The following is a 16,127-nucleotide window of genomic DNA, read 5'->3' as shown; positions in this document are numbered from 1 at the left end:
CACAATGAAATTTGAAATTCACAAAATAATAAAAATTATTATTTAACCAAATACATAAAAATGATTAAATAAATTCAAATAAATCAGTAACCTTTGTTACAATGAAAATTCAAAATTAACAACATGTCATCTTACCCTACAAATGTTTTCTAAACACTTTTCACAAACGTTTCATCAGCTTTTCATATTTAACATAAATATATTAAACATTTAGCTTATAACATGTACTATCTAAAGTATACAATTGTTTTATTAATTATAGTTATGGTACTTCAGAAATCTTAACAGTAAATTAATTTACTGAAAATGTTGTAAAAACGAGTTTGGACAAGAAACATTGATAAAACAATTAATATTTATCAGAATAACCTCAGTATCAAGAAATAATTTGTTCGTAACATCATGAGTGTAATTGGTTACTATTACTAATAATATTAGGTATTATTAAATAATATTAACTATTATATGTTAAATATAATCAATTTGTAATAATACCAGACTCATTGTCGGTCGTTACCTTAACACACTCTTTCTTATGCTTCTTAGGAGTAAATTGTAACTATTAAATTAAAAATCAATAAATTATTTTATTCAATTTATCAATGTTATGAACTTTTTTCAAGTGTTTAGAACATTATAACATATTATTTTTTAGGGTATCTTAGTGTCAAAAATACTTTTTAGAGCAACAAATGCCAACAAGACATCTAGGTCTTAATAAATAATATCGATTATATATGAAAATACTTTTTTACTACATAATACTTAAATATAACTTCAATCAGATTTAGTTTGCCTACTTTTTCTTCAGACGGAACTGCAAGCTCATCACTGGAGATCAACTTGACTAGGTGATCAGATGATAAAGATAGGAATTCATCAGTCTCAACCACTTTTCTAACAACCAAAATATAACAATAATAAATACAATTTCCTCATAGAATCATAATAATAAATAATATTTCATACCAAGTTTTGTTTAATGTACAATTCTGAACTTGTTAACAATTTCTTGCAGCTGTGTAAATCAGCTAATGTGTTTATACCAAGACAATTTGTATGGTGCAGATGTTTCTGTAAAAATCATAGCATATATCCTTTAATTCTTGTAACTGCAATAAATTTGCGGCTGGTAACAAAATCTTGAGAAATAAACAATAAAGAATTTAAATAATTTGTTTGTTTAATACATAATAAAAGTTTGTCTATTATTACCTGTACATTTTTTTCGGTGATCATGATTCCCCCGGAATAAATGAAGTTAACTAAGAGCTGTAAAGCGTTAGAATCTAACTGTCTTATAACAACAAGATCATGATTTCTTTCTGAAAAATTTGTGAACTTTACATGAAAATATGGACTAGCCGATGCTAAAACCACTTTATGTCCAAATATCTTAGTACCATCATCTGTTTCTAGTTCTATATCACAAAGGACCTCATCACTAAAAAACGAAAATTTGTCAGTAATATTTATCTAACAGTTTAAATCACTTACCACTTACTTGCGTAAGGATTGTAATACTTCAAATATTTCTACATAAGATGATTTTATATACTTGTATCTTGCTGGACCATTGCTACTGGATATTGATATTTCCTGTATACTTTGCACTGTAAATTGTATGTTTATTATATCAGAAGCTTAAGGTCTTAACCATGGCTAAATAGAGCCATGATTTTAACACAACAACAGTATTCCAATAGGCTATTAAAATAATATACGTACAAATGTAAAAATTATATAAAAACAATTTAATTAATAAGGACAATAATATAATTAATAAAAAATGATTAATTAATGAATTCTAAAAAGATATGAAATAACTTATGTACATCATATCACATATAGTATTATTTTGAATTGGTTAGTATACTAGCTGTTAGTAAAATATTGTTGAATTCAACATATTATAGTATATCCCAAGAGAGAAGGGTATCAAAACTGGTTGCCATTACTCATCCCATGCTGTGACCATCTAAAGTCAGCTATGTGGTGGAAAAACATCATTCAATATAAGTATGGCCTGTTCTCACGTGGGACAGAGTATAGTAATATTTTATTTTATTGATAGTCGTCAATATGATTGATTCATCATATAATTTAAATAATTAAATAGATATAGCCAATTGATTTTGAGAAGCCCAGCCTGTCACTAAGTGACCAAAGTCCTGGATGAGAGATAAGCTATACAGCTTGACTGCTTAAGTATGTTTACATTAGTGAAGTACCTGACAAAGTTTTGCCCCATTCCTGGGAAGTTGTTTTGAATAACTCATGTTTCAATAAAAACCATGTGTATGTTAAAAATATTTGTTTTAATCATATTTAAATTTTCAATCAATAGGTACTAAAAAACTCAATAATATAATTTACTTAAAATTATATCCTATATTATGATCTTATCTAATTATTGAATCATTTGTTATCGTTATTTTAAAATTAATTAAGTAGAAATATTATATGTACTAAGCTAATTCAGATATATTACATAACAGATAACTGTATGCCTATACATAGTTCAGTATTATAATTTATTGAATATAGTGATATGTGAACAAACAATTTACATTTAAACGACACCGGATTATGCAATTAATTTTACTATTATCAACTTTTGTATTTATTTACTAACCATTTAAATTATTAATAGAAGAAAAATAAATCTGAGTTATAATTTAGGAACCACAAACATTGAAAAATTAATATAACTAATTGTTACTTATTGGCTATTACTGAAAAAAAATAAATAGAATTTAAATAATATGTTATTTTTTTAATACTTAAATAGTTTTAAATATAATGCAATAGAACATGTTTAATTTCAATTGTTTAAACCTGTGAACCTTGCAGTGAGTATTGTGCGATAATATCATTGGAATTGGTGTTAAATATGTACGTATCATGTACACCTTTTTTCTGAACAATGTGCTAAATGTTTTACTTTTATTTATTCATTTTGAATTGATATTATATGAGTTTTGATGACTAATTTATCTTGAGGGGGCTTAGGGCACAACTCGGTGTTGCACATACAACATAAAAAATAGAAAAATTATAAAAACTAAATAGTTGTAGTAGCTACTAGGTACTACTATAGGTACTATGAATCTACTTACTAAATAGTAAGTAGTTTGATTAATATCAAACAGTATGAAGTTAATAATTTACTACAATGTAATGTAAGTTATAATATTGTAACTATAAGTAGGTACCTACCTATTTTAAACATTTTAATAAACTTACTTTTAAAAATTGAAGTTTCTTGATAATAAAAACTGAAGTAGTCCACAGAGCTCAGAGACAGCAGTTAACTTGATCATTTCTATAATGTATTGTATCTAGTACCTATAGGCTATAGGCTATGTTATAGTTTTAACTTGTAAATCATAACACACGCATTTATTATAATTAATAAATCATAAAGATTACGTACTTACGGCCTGCGCATACAGGTGGTAATTAAAGTTCGACACTAACTTACCACGTAATTAGTCGTGATATCATTGATGATTGATTACCAATGGTTTTGTGGGGAATATAGGTACTAACATCAAGACAAAAATATAGATAGGTTAGGTATGTAACACGGCTATCTAAAGCCGTAGTGCCTATGTAAGCAACTTTTGATCATAGACAGTTCATGATCATAGATAATATAGATAATATTATAACATTATCTATACTTTTGATACGCATCGTGTTCGCCGACAACTCCACACCACGTCTATTAGCTGCTGGTTGGCCGCTGTATGTTAGCCGGGTAATTTAACGGCCAATGAAATGAGGCGAACTACGACTATGGTTGGGAAAGGTGGGATGCGCAAACCGGGCAACGTCTCTTATTTTTGTAGACATACCTATATATTTTGTCATTGTACGTATAAAAAAAAGGTCGTACTTTGTGAATCGTGACTCGTGAGACGTGAGTTGGCACTAATTGGCTGGGTGGTCAGCAGGACGACGGTGGGAAACTTGGTAAAACGTTTCGCAAAACCCGCTACAAAATACAACTATTATATGCAAAAGAGCGGAAATCAATAATTAGTAAATATTTCCGGTTTTCTTCGCGATTTAAAATAGTATGGTCTGAAGTCTGAACCTCCGAAAAACATAGGAACGAGCCCGCGCACCAACATGATGTTTGTTTAGCCGTATTACGAAAACGTTTAATTAATATCTTCAATAAATTGCGTCGCCATAGTACGTTTATTGCTTATATTATAATATACTTATCTATGTACCACGCTACTTTACCATTTCTGTTTCATATTTTCACGTAGGTATATGTCACTGGTTTTACAATAGACTTCATACTTTTTTAGAATCCATCATAATAAATTCATATTTAACTAATTAACTCTATAGTGAATTTTCGTTTTTGCTCATATTAATTGAATTTGTTTATATAATTTTTATTTTTTCAAGAGGACGCCACACGGACATTTGTTGTATCCGTCTTACAACTTTACAAGTGCGTAACTTAACAAATTTACGCTCAGCAGATAACGTTTAAAAATTAGAGTGAATCGACCTATTATGAAACTTGATGGTAAGAACCATGGTTGAAATATAATACTTCACAAATCATTGGAAATTGATAGATGCACTCCCGATGGTGAAAAAAGATTAGCCAACACACACACACACACACACACACACAATTCGATTACTGCTTATTGGTACACTTTACCTACCTTATGGGTGTTAACTTTCTACAAACAGATAGCCAGATAGGTACCTAGTTATAGAATAATTCATTAACGTTATTATAGAAACTACGAAGAAAAAATATTAGCGTTTGCCTATCTAAATATTTAATAAATTATTATCATTTTACGACTGAGCAGTAGGCAAGTCCGCGCCGGATTGGCAAGGGGTTCGACCGACGACTGTCACAGGTTAGTTTATCTTTGACATTTGGATACTATTTTATTTATTACCTTAAAGGTAAATGCGTCAACATCTTAAATGTTCTAACAAATTACAATTTAAAATACATTTTATACCAAGGTACCTTTTATAATTTTGATATTTATTTTGCGCTTGTAAGTTGTTTACTCGCAGCCGACAATTTCGAGAAACACTATTAATGATTAATATTAATATTATGAGAAGTTCCTATTTCATAATATTCATTCTAACATAATATAGCACATTGGCAATCATTTATAATTATCAACTAATATGAATAAAACCCGATACACACAAATACACAATTATCGTAAGTAGGTACCACGGTTGAAGATAGAAGATATCTTAAATTGTTGTAGGTCCAGTCTCTAAAATTGTGTATTCCGACACATTTAGTGTAGTACGAAAAGTGCAGTGTGCTCGGCAGTGTGCAGTACGAAATTTAAAAGTGGGTTATTCTAATTAAACCTTTCTAATAATATTATGTATAATTTTATATCTTCACATTTTTTTTTATATTTTAATGGTTTTTTGCTAAACCATGTTTTAATTATTATCTACTACACAGACACACAGTAAATAATTTTGTGTTGTTACGTCTTATACTCTTATTATAGTTATTATTATTTATTGTTATCACTAATTAAGATGTACCTACCTTAATTCGTGATTGGTATTGAAAGTAGCTATTTTTATTATTAACAGCTTAGTAGTGAACAGTGGTATATAGTATACTAGTGTTTATCTAGAAATAATTTAGATTTGACCGATTTGGGACTATGTGTGTAGTACGAAAATTTGGATATTTTAGGGACTGGGTAGGTCGTAGGTACTCAGCTATCGATTACAGTCGTACAATTTTACCTAACTAATTTGTAATATGTAATTTGTATTTTCTAATAAATATTTATAAGTGGGTCGGTGGGTCGATCTTTAGAAATATCTTCAGCAACACATATTTATTTTTTTTTGAGGATATAACTACGAGCCGCCACTGTTCCTTACAAAAAAAGGTGAGTCGTTGGTCTCAAGGATAAGGGAATTTTTTTGTGTGATATGGACATATTATTATAGTCATGATGTGGCCCGATGTAAGCCGCTAGGTTCAATTTTTCGTAACCAGGTCAGCGCATGTCTATTCGCTCCTGTTTCTTTCATATACGTTTAGCAGAAAAGTCAATAAATTATATTTTAAAAAATAATAAAAAAATATTGATAAGAACAAATTTATTTCAATTGTCAGGCCTTCCTGTTACACCCTGTATACAAGGTGATTTTTTAAGCACACTCACCTCCATTTTTTATTTCATAGTACAATAGTACATTTATGCAAATTTTTGTTTATAGAATTTTTAAGTACCTTTACTTACCTAAAGTCCATATTGTTTTCAAATGTCTGATAATATTCTTGTACTAGTTACAAGGAGTGTATACTGTGGTGAAACAAATTTCTATTTTTCAAATGAGAACCCTCAGTTTTTACAACGAATTATTTAGCGGACGATTTTCTTGAATATATGTTGATGCTTCTAAATCAAAATTCGAATGATTAATTTCTGAGTTATTAAAATGTTTGTAGGTACTAAGGATAATAACAAAAATATAAACTACATGTAATAATAAATGTAGTATTGTAGTAGATAAGTATTTATTATACTTGGATCATTTCTAAAAATTAATTATATTGATAAATCAATAGTAATATTACTAATATATAATACCTACTAATCCTATAATCTTGGAGTGTGTCAGTCAGTCTGGACACATTCGTTTATTATACAATTTGGTTAATGTATTATATCTACCTGCAACAGAGTATAATTTGTGCCGTCGCATAATCTGTGCTGTTTAGAATTTAAAATTGTGTCGAGTCGAAAACCGTGTTTAAGAGTCTAGACTGTCTAGAGTCTAGTCCAGTGTTTTTCAACCGGTGCAGGTGTGCCGCGATAAATCTATTAATAGATAGTTTTATAATTTTGTATTTTAAAACATTATTATTATCATATAAAATAATTAATATTTCTGTTAACACTTTAATAATTAGTATATTTCACAATAATTAACCCTCAAATAGAGTAGATTTTAAACAGTATACCTACCTATATATATATTATATATAAAAATATATGCTTCACATATTATATGGATTGGTGTGCCGCGAAAATTTTGTAGGAGATGAAGTGTGCTACATTGTTAAAAAGGTTGAAAACCACTGGTCTAGTCAGTCACCTATAGTGCGCGACTTAGTACTTAGGTAGGCATTCCGATTGCGGTGGATTAGGTGAAATCGGTATTTTGGGAAAATTCTTTATACTCTTTAATAGTTTAAATGTTATAGGCATATCAACATTATCGACACATAATAGTTTATTAATGTATATAGACTCAGCGGGGTCATTCGCACGATGGAGCCAGCAGTTTGCAATGCAGTTTGATTGCAGTGTGGTGCCGTGTCATACGTAAAAATAGTGTATTTAGGTAGATATGTCTCTATACTTAATATAGAAACAGTATTGCGCACCTAATAACTGAAAGGTAAAACTATATATATATATATGATGGCATGATATATGAAATGTATAATGTAATATTATTATCTTATCGTCGGACGTTATGGTTATTATACTTATTATAGGTCGAAAGATATATTTTATTAATCTATATTTAATATCATGAACGTCACGGACTCTGTCTGTCATCGTATTCATTTCGGCGATCTTTCTCAGACGAAGCTTTTATCATCGGTCGTAGGTAGCGCGATATTATTATAGTGGGGTGGTGAGGTAAACGATTTTTGCACTGCGAATGTCTGTCCTGCCACCGTTCAATTCATTTGACAATTCGAAGCCGGCGACCAATAAGTAAGTACCTAAATGTTTTAAATTTAATTTAAATTAAATTTTTATTTCAATAAAATTATCTTAGGATTGATTACTAGTTTTAAGGTTAAGCTACTATAATTATACTGGCGTCGTATCCGGTGTTTGTTATTTTATGACTATAGTTATTAGAGCGCGGATTCGTATGCAACCGTACCAATATTATTTACCTTTTAGCATTTTTGGATTTTCGTCAGTAATCTTTACGAATCATAATGGATTGAATACTATTTGATTATGTAAAATTGTTTTTGTATATTACGGCATATTTAATGGTTATTGAATATTTTGACAAAATTCAAAATGTATAGCAAACTGAAGCGATAATTAAAAAAAAAAGGTATAAAATAATATTTCGACTAGTAGAAAATTCAAAAATAATTTCTTTTGGGACTAAATAGTAATTGCAATAAAGATATACCTAACCGATATACCTACCTAATTATAAGTTGATTAAATTGTTTTAAATTATTTTAATACTTCACGATTATATTTTTTTTTCACCAGAAACGAATAAAAATAAAAATAACGATTTTAGTTATGTTGTTGTAATTTATAATATTAATTCAACTTACAGGCTATAATAAAATATAATAACAATATAAAATATCAAGACTTCCAAACCACCTCCGCTCAGAATCGTTTTTCGTATACAATGAAATGATAGGTATCATTGAATTCAAATTTAATTCGATCCATTACAATTTGTAATATACATTTCTCACATAACTAGAATATTAATATAAGTAAATACATATTTTTTTCTTCGTTTATATAATAATATTATAATGTAGTATTATGTAAAAAATTGTGTAGTTAAATAATACAATACAATAAGGTAATATAAAATTAAAATAAACAAAAATTACTAAAGTCGTATAACTAATAATATGATAAGTAATGCAGTAATCCTATACTTACATTTGTTACGAGTCTATCTATATTTTGTTCTTGTAATAGCCAAAGTGTATTTTTTTTTAAGAATCTTAAAAGAATTGCTGAGTTTAATTTCTAATGGTAGTGTAGGTATTGTACATTTTTGGACCAATATATATGTGGATTTTGTTCATTTTTAAAAGTAAGGTTATTTTTAATTATATAAATAATTTTTTTATTGGTTGTACATTCATGTCATTGTATAAATATTTTATGTGATATCTTGAGTCTTTTTTAGGATAATTTTCTGCGGGCACCCTTCGATTAAAGACGCCGTTTATCCAAAAAAAAAATGTATACAAATTATTTAAAACCATAAGAAGTTATACAATAGTGAAATTATTATATAATATTGAATTATTAATTAATATCAGTGTTCGGAAGGTTCACTAAAAAAATGAAATCGTTCACGTTCACGTTCGTGTTTTTTTCAAACGAACGAGTTCACGTTCACGTTCTTTTAAAAAACGAACGCCTTCATTGGGTGGTTCATTTAATTTTTTTTTCTTATGAATCGTTAGCCTGCAGTCAATATAAAAATTAAAAACCCATAAACATATACGCGACTCAACCAAAAAATAAAAATACAATTTAGACTTTAGAGCATATACAATTTATAAAGTATCTGAATTCATTTTTAATATCTGACACGTTATTCGAGTTACATTTTGATAAGGATTTCCTAGTGATAAAATTAAGCGAATACTAGGGTACTTATTAATAATATGATAAACCGATTATGTTTATTACAAATTCGTGGAAATCATAATATTATTGTTATTGCATGTCTAGCCGGGGACACTGGAATTTCACGTGTTTAATTTATAATATATTTTGCAATCGAACAAATATTATAGAAATTATAATTTATAATGGGAAAAATGAAAATATTATTATTATAATATAATTAATTAATATATTTTATACATATAGTATTTATTAAATAGTAAATAAATTGAACGTCTTAAAAATCGATCAAATTTATTAAAAGTATAAACGTCGTTCACGTTCACATTCTATTTGCAAAAAACGAGTGACGTTCACGTATCGTTCACTATATATTATGAAAGTGAACGCTGATTAATATGTATCATATGTATGTCATATTATAATACTAATATATAAAATTCTCGTGTCACAGGGTTAGTGGTCGCACTCCTCCGTAACGGCTTTACCGATTCTTATAAAATTGTGTGTATATTGAGTAGGTCTGAGAATAGGCCGTAAAGTATTTTTCACCCTTCTACAGCCCATCCGGGAAGATGCTCAAACGGGGATTTTGAGATTAACGGTAGAAATTTTTGTTTTTTAAATTGTTGCTATATTGGTTATATAGGAGAAACAAGTATTAGTATTTAATTTTTGGTTGGCATTGGTTAATCGGGCAGATCAGGTGCAAGCATGCATCAAATCAAATTTTCGCACATTGCCTACGTAATATTATGCTGTTGCACATTGTCCGCGATCCGGCGTCTTCGGATTGCCTACCAGAGAGGCTGAGTTGCACCCAGAAGCAGTTGAACAATCACAATTTTTTTTAAATTTGTTATTTTCACGGGCAATGAAGTGTGTGGGATCAACTAGTATTGTTATAAAAAAGAAGTCGAATGTTAATAATGCCTTTAAAAAAATTATACAAATATTATAGTACATATTTCAAAAATAAATAATTGTAAAAAAAATTAGGTATATGATATTTTTCATTTTAAATATTACATGTAATTAAACGAATGCTAATGTCATAAATTAAAAATAAAAATATAACTAATGTTTGCTGTACACTCAGTACCTTCCTGGCTGGGTGTTTCAAAATTATATAAATGCCTATTTAATTATTTACATTATTGTGAGTTAGAAATTCATTTTTTTATATCTAAGATTCTAAAATTTAATACACTATTCCTTATAAGTTTGTCACCTATATCAAAAAAAAAAAAAATCTACTGGAAAGTCAAACCAAATTTTTATGAGGCTTTGAAGTTCAAATTTTTATAACTTTGGACATTAAAAAACCAAGAATAATAGTTTTATATATTTTCTTGTAATTTAAAAATATTATTCATAGTTACTTGAAACTTCTAAAGTATATTATTGTATACAAATATGGTAATATTCAAATAATATTAATTCAATTTACCGGCTACGGTATTAATAATAATAATAAAAATATAATATAAAATATTCTATAGGCTGCCAAACCGCTCAGAATCGTTTTCCGTATACAATTAATTATTGAAATTTAACACCATTCATTTTAGTGACCCACTTGTAAGATACTGTACAGCAGAGCGTCACCCGCTTACCTGCTTTTTTTATATATAGTTTTAATATTTTTACGTATTTTTTATAGAATATTGCAATACTTTTGTTGTGATAAGACCTCAAAGCCCGGGATTTAATAAATATAGGTACAATTTACAATGGAAAATCGACAACAAATACCAATATCTATTAGTTGTTTACCAGCGACATATGAGTATAAAAAATCAAATATTTCAGGAATGTATGAAGCATTACAATCCTTACGCAAGTAAGTGTTAAGTGATTTAAACTGTTGAATAATTAATGTAATACAATTTTTTTTTAGTGATAAGGTTTTTTGTGACATTACACTGGTAACACAGAATGGTTTTAAGATATTTGCACATAAAGTGATTTTAGCATCGGCTAGTCCATATTTCCATGAAAAGTTCACAAATTTATCAGAAAAGAATAAAGATCTTGTTGTTATAGGAGAACTAGATTCTACCACCTTACAACTCTTAGTAGAATTTGTTTATTCCGGAAAAATAGTGGTCACCGAAAGAAATGTACAGGTATAATAATGAACAAACTTTGATTTTGTTATGACAAGAAAATTATTTAAACTTTTCATTATTTATTTCTCAAGGATTTGTTACCAGCAGCTAATCTTTTGCTGTTGAACGATGTAAACGAGGCATGCTGTGAATTTTTACAGGAACAACTGCACCCTACAAATTGTCTTGGTATAAAAGCGTTCGCTAATTTACACTGCTGTTCGAAATTATTAACAAGTTCAGTATTGTACATTCAACAAAACTTTTCGTATGTAATATTATTTATGATAATGATACTTTAAGGAAATTGTATAACACATTATTGTTGTGTTTCGATTCTTAGGAGAGTTGTTGAGGGTGACGAATTCCTGTCCTTATCATCAGAAGAAGTAGTTATGTTGATCTCCAGTGATGAACTCGCAGTTCCATCTGAAGGAAAAGTGAGCAAACCAACATTTATTATTGTTTTATTTTTGTATAATGGAATGGAGATTACATTGCATTCGTGTATAATCTAATCTATTTTTAATTAGTGCTCCTATAAGTTCCATAGTATTTATTAGTTCATCTAAAAAGTATATTTATGTCACTATAAGATGACCTTAAAGATTATATATTATAATTACCTAAACACATTAATCATCACACAATCGCTCATACAATTTATATTATAGTTATTACAATAATTTATTGAATTTAAATTTGTAAACTTATTTTATTTCAGAACACAAATTGAAAAGTTTGTTTTAGGTGCTTTTTTTTTGTAGGTAGATAACGTTCAATTAGTATGAGTGTCAAATGTTAATAATTTAATATTCATACCTATAATTTTTTAAGATTTGTTTGCAAAAAATAAATACACAGACTCTGATTCATTCAGAATCAGTGAAATCGTAAATGCAATTAAAATTATTGGTTTCAGAACTTTAAGAACTTGGTATTTCAGTTGATATAGTGACGTATCACGTATAAACCTATCATTGTCTATCAATAAAAATTAGAATTTAAATTTATGACATCTGTTGCTACAGTTATTAACATAGGTATAACAGATATTAGAAATAATAAATCCATGCTTTCTCTCAATTGATAATACTAAAAAAAATATAAATTGACCAAAACGTACAAAAATAATATGACCAAATAACAAAATAAAAATTATTTTGTATGTTATTGAAATAAATGTTATGCTGGGAAACGACGTAGCCATAAGTCATATAAATCCAAAAAAAGATGTAACAGTCTTCTACATAAAACCTTATTTATTTTTGTAGGTAGTTGAATGTGTTATTCGTTGGGTTAAGTACGATTTGGATTCTAGAAAATGTAATTTACCCCAATTAATGGAACATGTACGTTTACCATTAGCATCAAAAAACTACATAGATTCAAAAGTCGTTAAAGAACCTCTTCTCAATAATTGCCTTAAATGTAAGTTTTCCTGTAAATATGCTATTGTGAATGAATTTATATTTCATGTTTTTATAATTTTTAAAGGTAAAGAGTATATAGACGAAGCTTTACATTTTCATTTTCTTAAGAGAAATCAGTCAGATCAAGTTATCACAATTCCGGAAGGCATCCAGTATAAGCCTAGACTTGGAAATAAAGTATGATTTCATTTTATCTGTCTTTCAAATATTTTATTGATTTAATTTTAACAGGTTATTTTAGTGGTTGGTGGATATGGACATACCACGTCAGCTGCAGGTAGTACAGAATGGTACGACCCAAAAAATAACCAATGGTATTTTGGACCAATAATGATAACACGTCGTGATGGAGCTGGTTTAGCTGTATTAGACGATCATTTTGTGTTTGCAATGGGTGGTCATAGTATTGGATCAATTGTTCAGTCTGTTGATGTATTAGATTTATTTTCAGAACCAACTTGTTGGAAACCAACTGTTGACATGTTGATTAAAAGAACTGAATTTGGAGTTGGCGTAATAAATAGTTACCTTTATGCAGTAAGTTATATTAAAATATAATTAAGATTTATTTAATTATTTCTATTATGAAGTAGGTAAATATAAATTATATAATAAATTCAAGGTTGGTGGATATGATGGTACTAATTCTTTAAATAGTGCAGAAAAATTTGACTGTGGTACTAAAGAATGGCGTATGATATCTAGTATGTCTACTGCAAGAGCTGATTTAGGAGCCGGAGTTCTGAATAATCTTTTATATGCGGTAAACTAATTTTTTGTTTTATAATTAAATTATTTTAAATATGTAATAGGTGTAATAGGTTATTATAACAATAATCGGAATAAAAAAATTCCCCCGCGTAAAAATCACGGAATACATTTCCAAGATAAAATATTTTCATGAAATAATAAAATAATAATATATTAGTATTAAAAATATTTGTTTATACTTTTATAGGTATACTGTATACGCAGTCATATCATTTAATTGAGCGACACATATTATATATTACTTATAGGTAATTTAGGGAACAACAAAACTAGATTTCATTTTTATTATCTAACATAAAAAAATAAAAACTGACTAATGTCACCAACATTAGGTACTTATATGTTATTAATATTATTAATGTTTGAAAATAATAATCTAAAATATATAAAATTAATTTCAATGTTTATTTTCAATATTAAATAATGTTTCTGTATTACTTATTCAAGCTTGATTTTTCAATTTGAATAATTACTTAACTTATACAATATTCAATTTGATTTATTAACTATGTATGAATAATAAGTAAAGAAAAGTTTGTAATTGAAAAAAATAATTTATGTAATATTATAGAGATTTTTATTCCACTTTTTGATTTAATTAAATTGCTTAGGTAGGAGGTTATGATTATTCATCAGGCGAGGTATTAAATTCTGTTGAATGTTATCATCCCAGTCTTGATAAATGGACACCAGTGGCAGAGATGTGTGTTCGTCGATATGGTGCAAGTGTAGGAGTTTTGGATGGTGTCCTGTATGTTGTAGGGGGTTTTAATGGATTAGAATGTCAGAAAAGTGTAGAAGCATACAGACCAAGTACAGGAGTTTGGACCACAGTTGACGACATGAATTTTCCTCGACAAAATGCAGGTAAATTCTCGTAGAATAAATCTAAATCGTCTTACATTTTTATTTTAAACATTGAATTTAAATTAATTTTTCAATATAGGTGTAGTTGCATTAGATGGTTTATTGTATGTCATCGGAGGAGATTACGCAGATACTACTTATGATTCTGTAGAATATTACGACCCCAATTCCGATACCTGGTTCATGCTAGAAGCGCCAATGAATGTAGAACGACATTTTGCAGGCGCAGCAACCATTGTTAGGCCACCTCATTTTAAAACTTGTTAGCATACATAATTTATTTTCTCTTTTTATAAGAGGTTTATAAATATTTTTTTTATAATGTGTGATGATTTATTGTTTTCTATTAAATTTTTTTGAATGTTTTATAAAAGCTAATTGACTAAAAATTAAATAAACAGGGTTTAATATGTATGAAATAGTATACTTTTAAGAAGAAAAGTGAAAAACACAGTATTATATTTGTTTTAATTTTAAATAATGATGTGTTTTTTTTTATTATTCAAAAGCTTGAAAATTTAATACAATGCTTCTAATATATTGTTATGATGACATTTGAAAAATATTAAAAATCCAGTCACAATTTTTTTTATAAGCATTTTAGTTCAAATTTTGACAAAAGTAGTAAAAATCACGAAAATGTGATAATTATTTTGAGTCAGAAATTCCTAAAAATGTTTTTTTTTTAAATCTGAGATTTTGAAATGTAATACAAGATTTCTTATAGGATTATCTACGTTAGTAAAAAAAAAAAAATGTGTATGAAAGTTACATAAAATTTTTTTTATAGTTTTTTAGATATAGAGAAAATCACATATTTAATAACCAAGAATAACATTTTTAGTTATTTTGTTGTAATTTTATAATATTAATTCAACTTACCGGCTACCGTATTAATAATAAGTAATAACAATTAACAATACAAATATAATATAAAATATCCACATTGATAAACCGTCACCGCTCACAATCGATTTTCGTATAAAATGATATTATATCATTGAATTCAAATTTAATATGATCCATTATAAAGTTACCCACTAACATGACCTACTGTACAGCAGAGCAACATCCACTTACCCACCTTTTTTCTCTTTGTTTTCAAGATACCAGTCAACGTGTTGGTACAATTTGTCGAGCATCTGTTTGATTTAATTACAGTAATTTTATAATATTTATAACGACTATCATTCAGAAATAGTATTCTGAATATTATTGTTTATATATTGTTTAATATTTATGTATGTTTTTAATACACAATTGTATTGTATTTAACAAGTAGGTTTTGATTTAAAAAGTAAACATACTTATTACTAAAGTAACATATTGACTCATATTATAATATGATTACATTATATAAATGATGAACGGAAAGAAAACCCATAAAAAATAATTTGTTGATGACTTATATTTGTTTCGTATTCTTATATTTACTTTAAAAAGAGTAGAATTACAAGTTCATAAATGAATGTATTTGTTATTAAATAGAAATTCAAAAGGCAAAAGTTGATAAAGATTATAAATGATTT

The 16,127-nt window shown here is 27.7% G+C and overlaps 1 protein-coding gene and 1 pseudogene across 1 annotated transcript; one reads left to right on the top strand and one right to left on the bottom strand.

The window, feature by feature from the left end:
- Positions 1 to 567: 567 nt before the first annotated feature.
- LOC132947040 (kelch-like protein 2) lies at positions 568 to 3,703 on the bottom strand (annotated as a pseudogene).
- A 3,943-nt stretch (positions 3,704 to 7,646) lies between these two features.
- Positions 7,647 to 14,991, top strand: LOC132946546 (ring canal kelch homolog). Its single transcript, XM_061016595.1, has 11 exons — positions 7,647 to 7,775; positions 11,080 to 11,259; positions 11,317 to 11,545; positions 11,620 to 11,795; positions 11,871 to 11,967; positions 12,802 to 12,958; positions 13,025 to 13,137; positions 13,192 to 13,497; positions 13,583 to 13,723; positions 14,343 to 14,598; positions 14,678 to 14,991. Exons 2-11 carry the CDS (start codon positions 11,150 to 11,152, stop codon positions 14,863 to 14,865), a joined length of 1,773 nt encoding a protein of 590 aa, XP_060872578.1. The 5' UTR covers positions 7,647 to 7,775; positions 11,080 to 11,149; the 3' UTR covers positions 14,866 to 14,991.
- The last annotated feature ends 1,136 nt before the right edge of the window (positions 14,992 to 16,127 follow it).

This window comes from Metopolophium dirhodum, chromosome 6 (genome assembly GCF_019925205.1).
Source record: "Metopolophium dirhodum isolate CAU chromosome 6, ASM1992520v1, whole genome shotgun sequence".
Lineage (NCBI taxonomy): Eukaryota > Metazoa > Arthropoda > Insecta > Hemiptera > Aphididae > Metopolophium > Metopolophium dirhodum.
The sequence above is the reverse complement of the archived record's forward strand: the minus strand, read 5'-3'. Positions and strand labels throughout refer to the sequence as shown.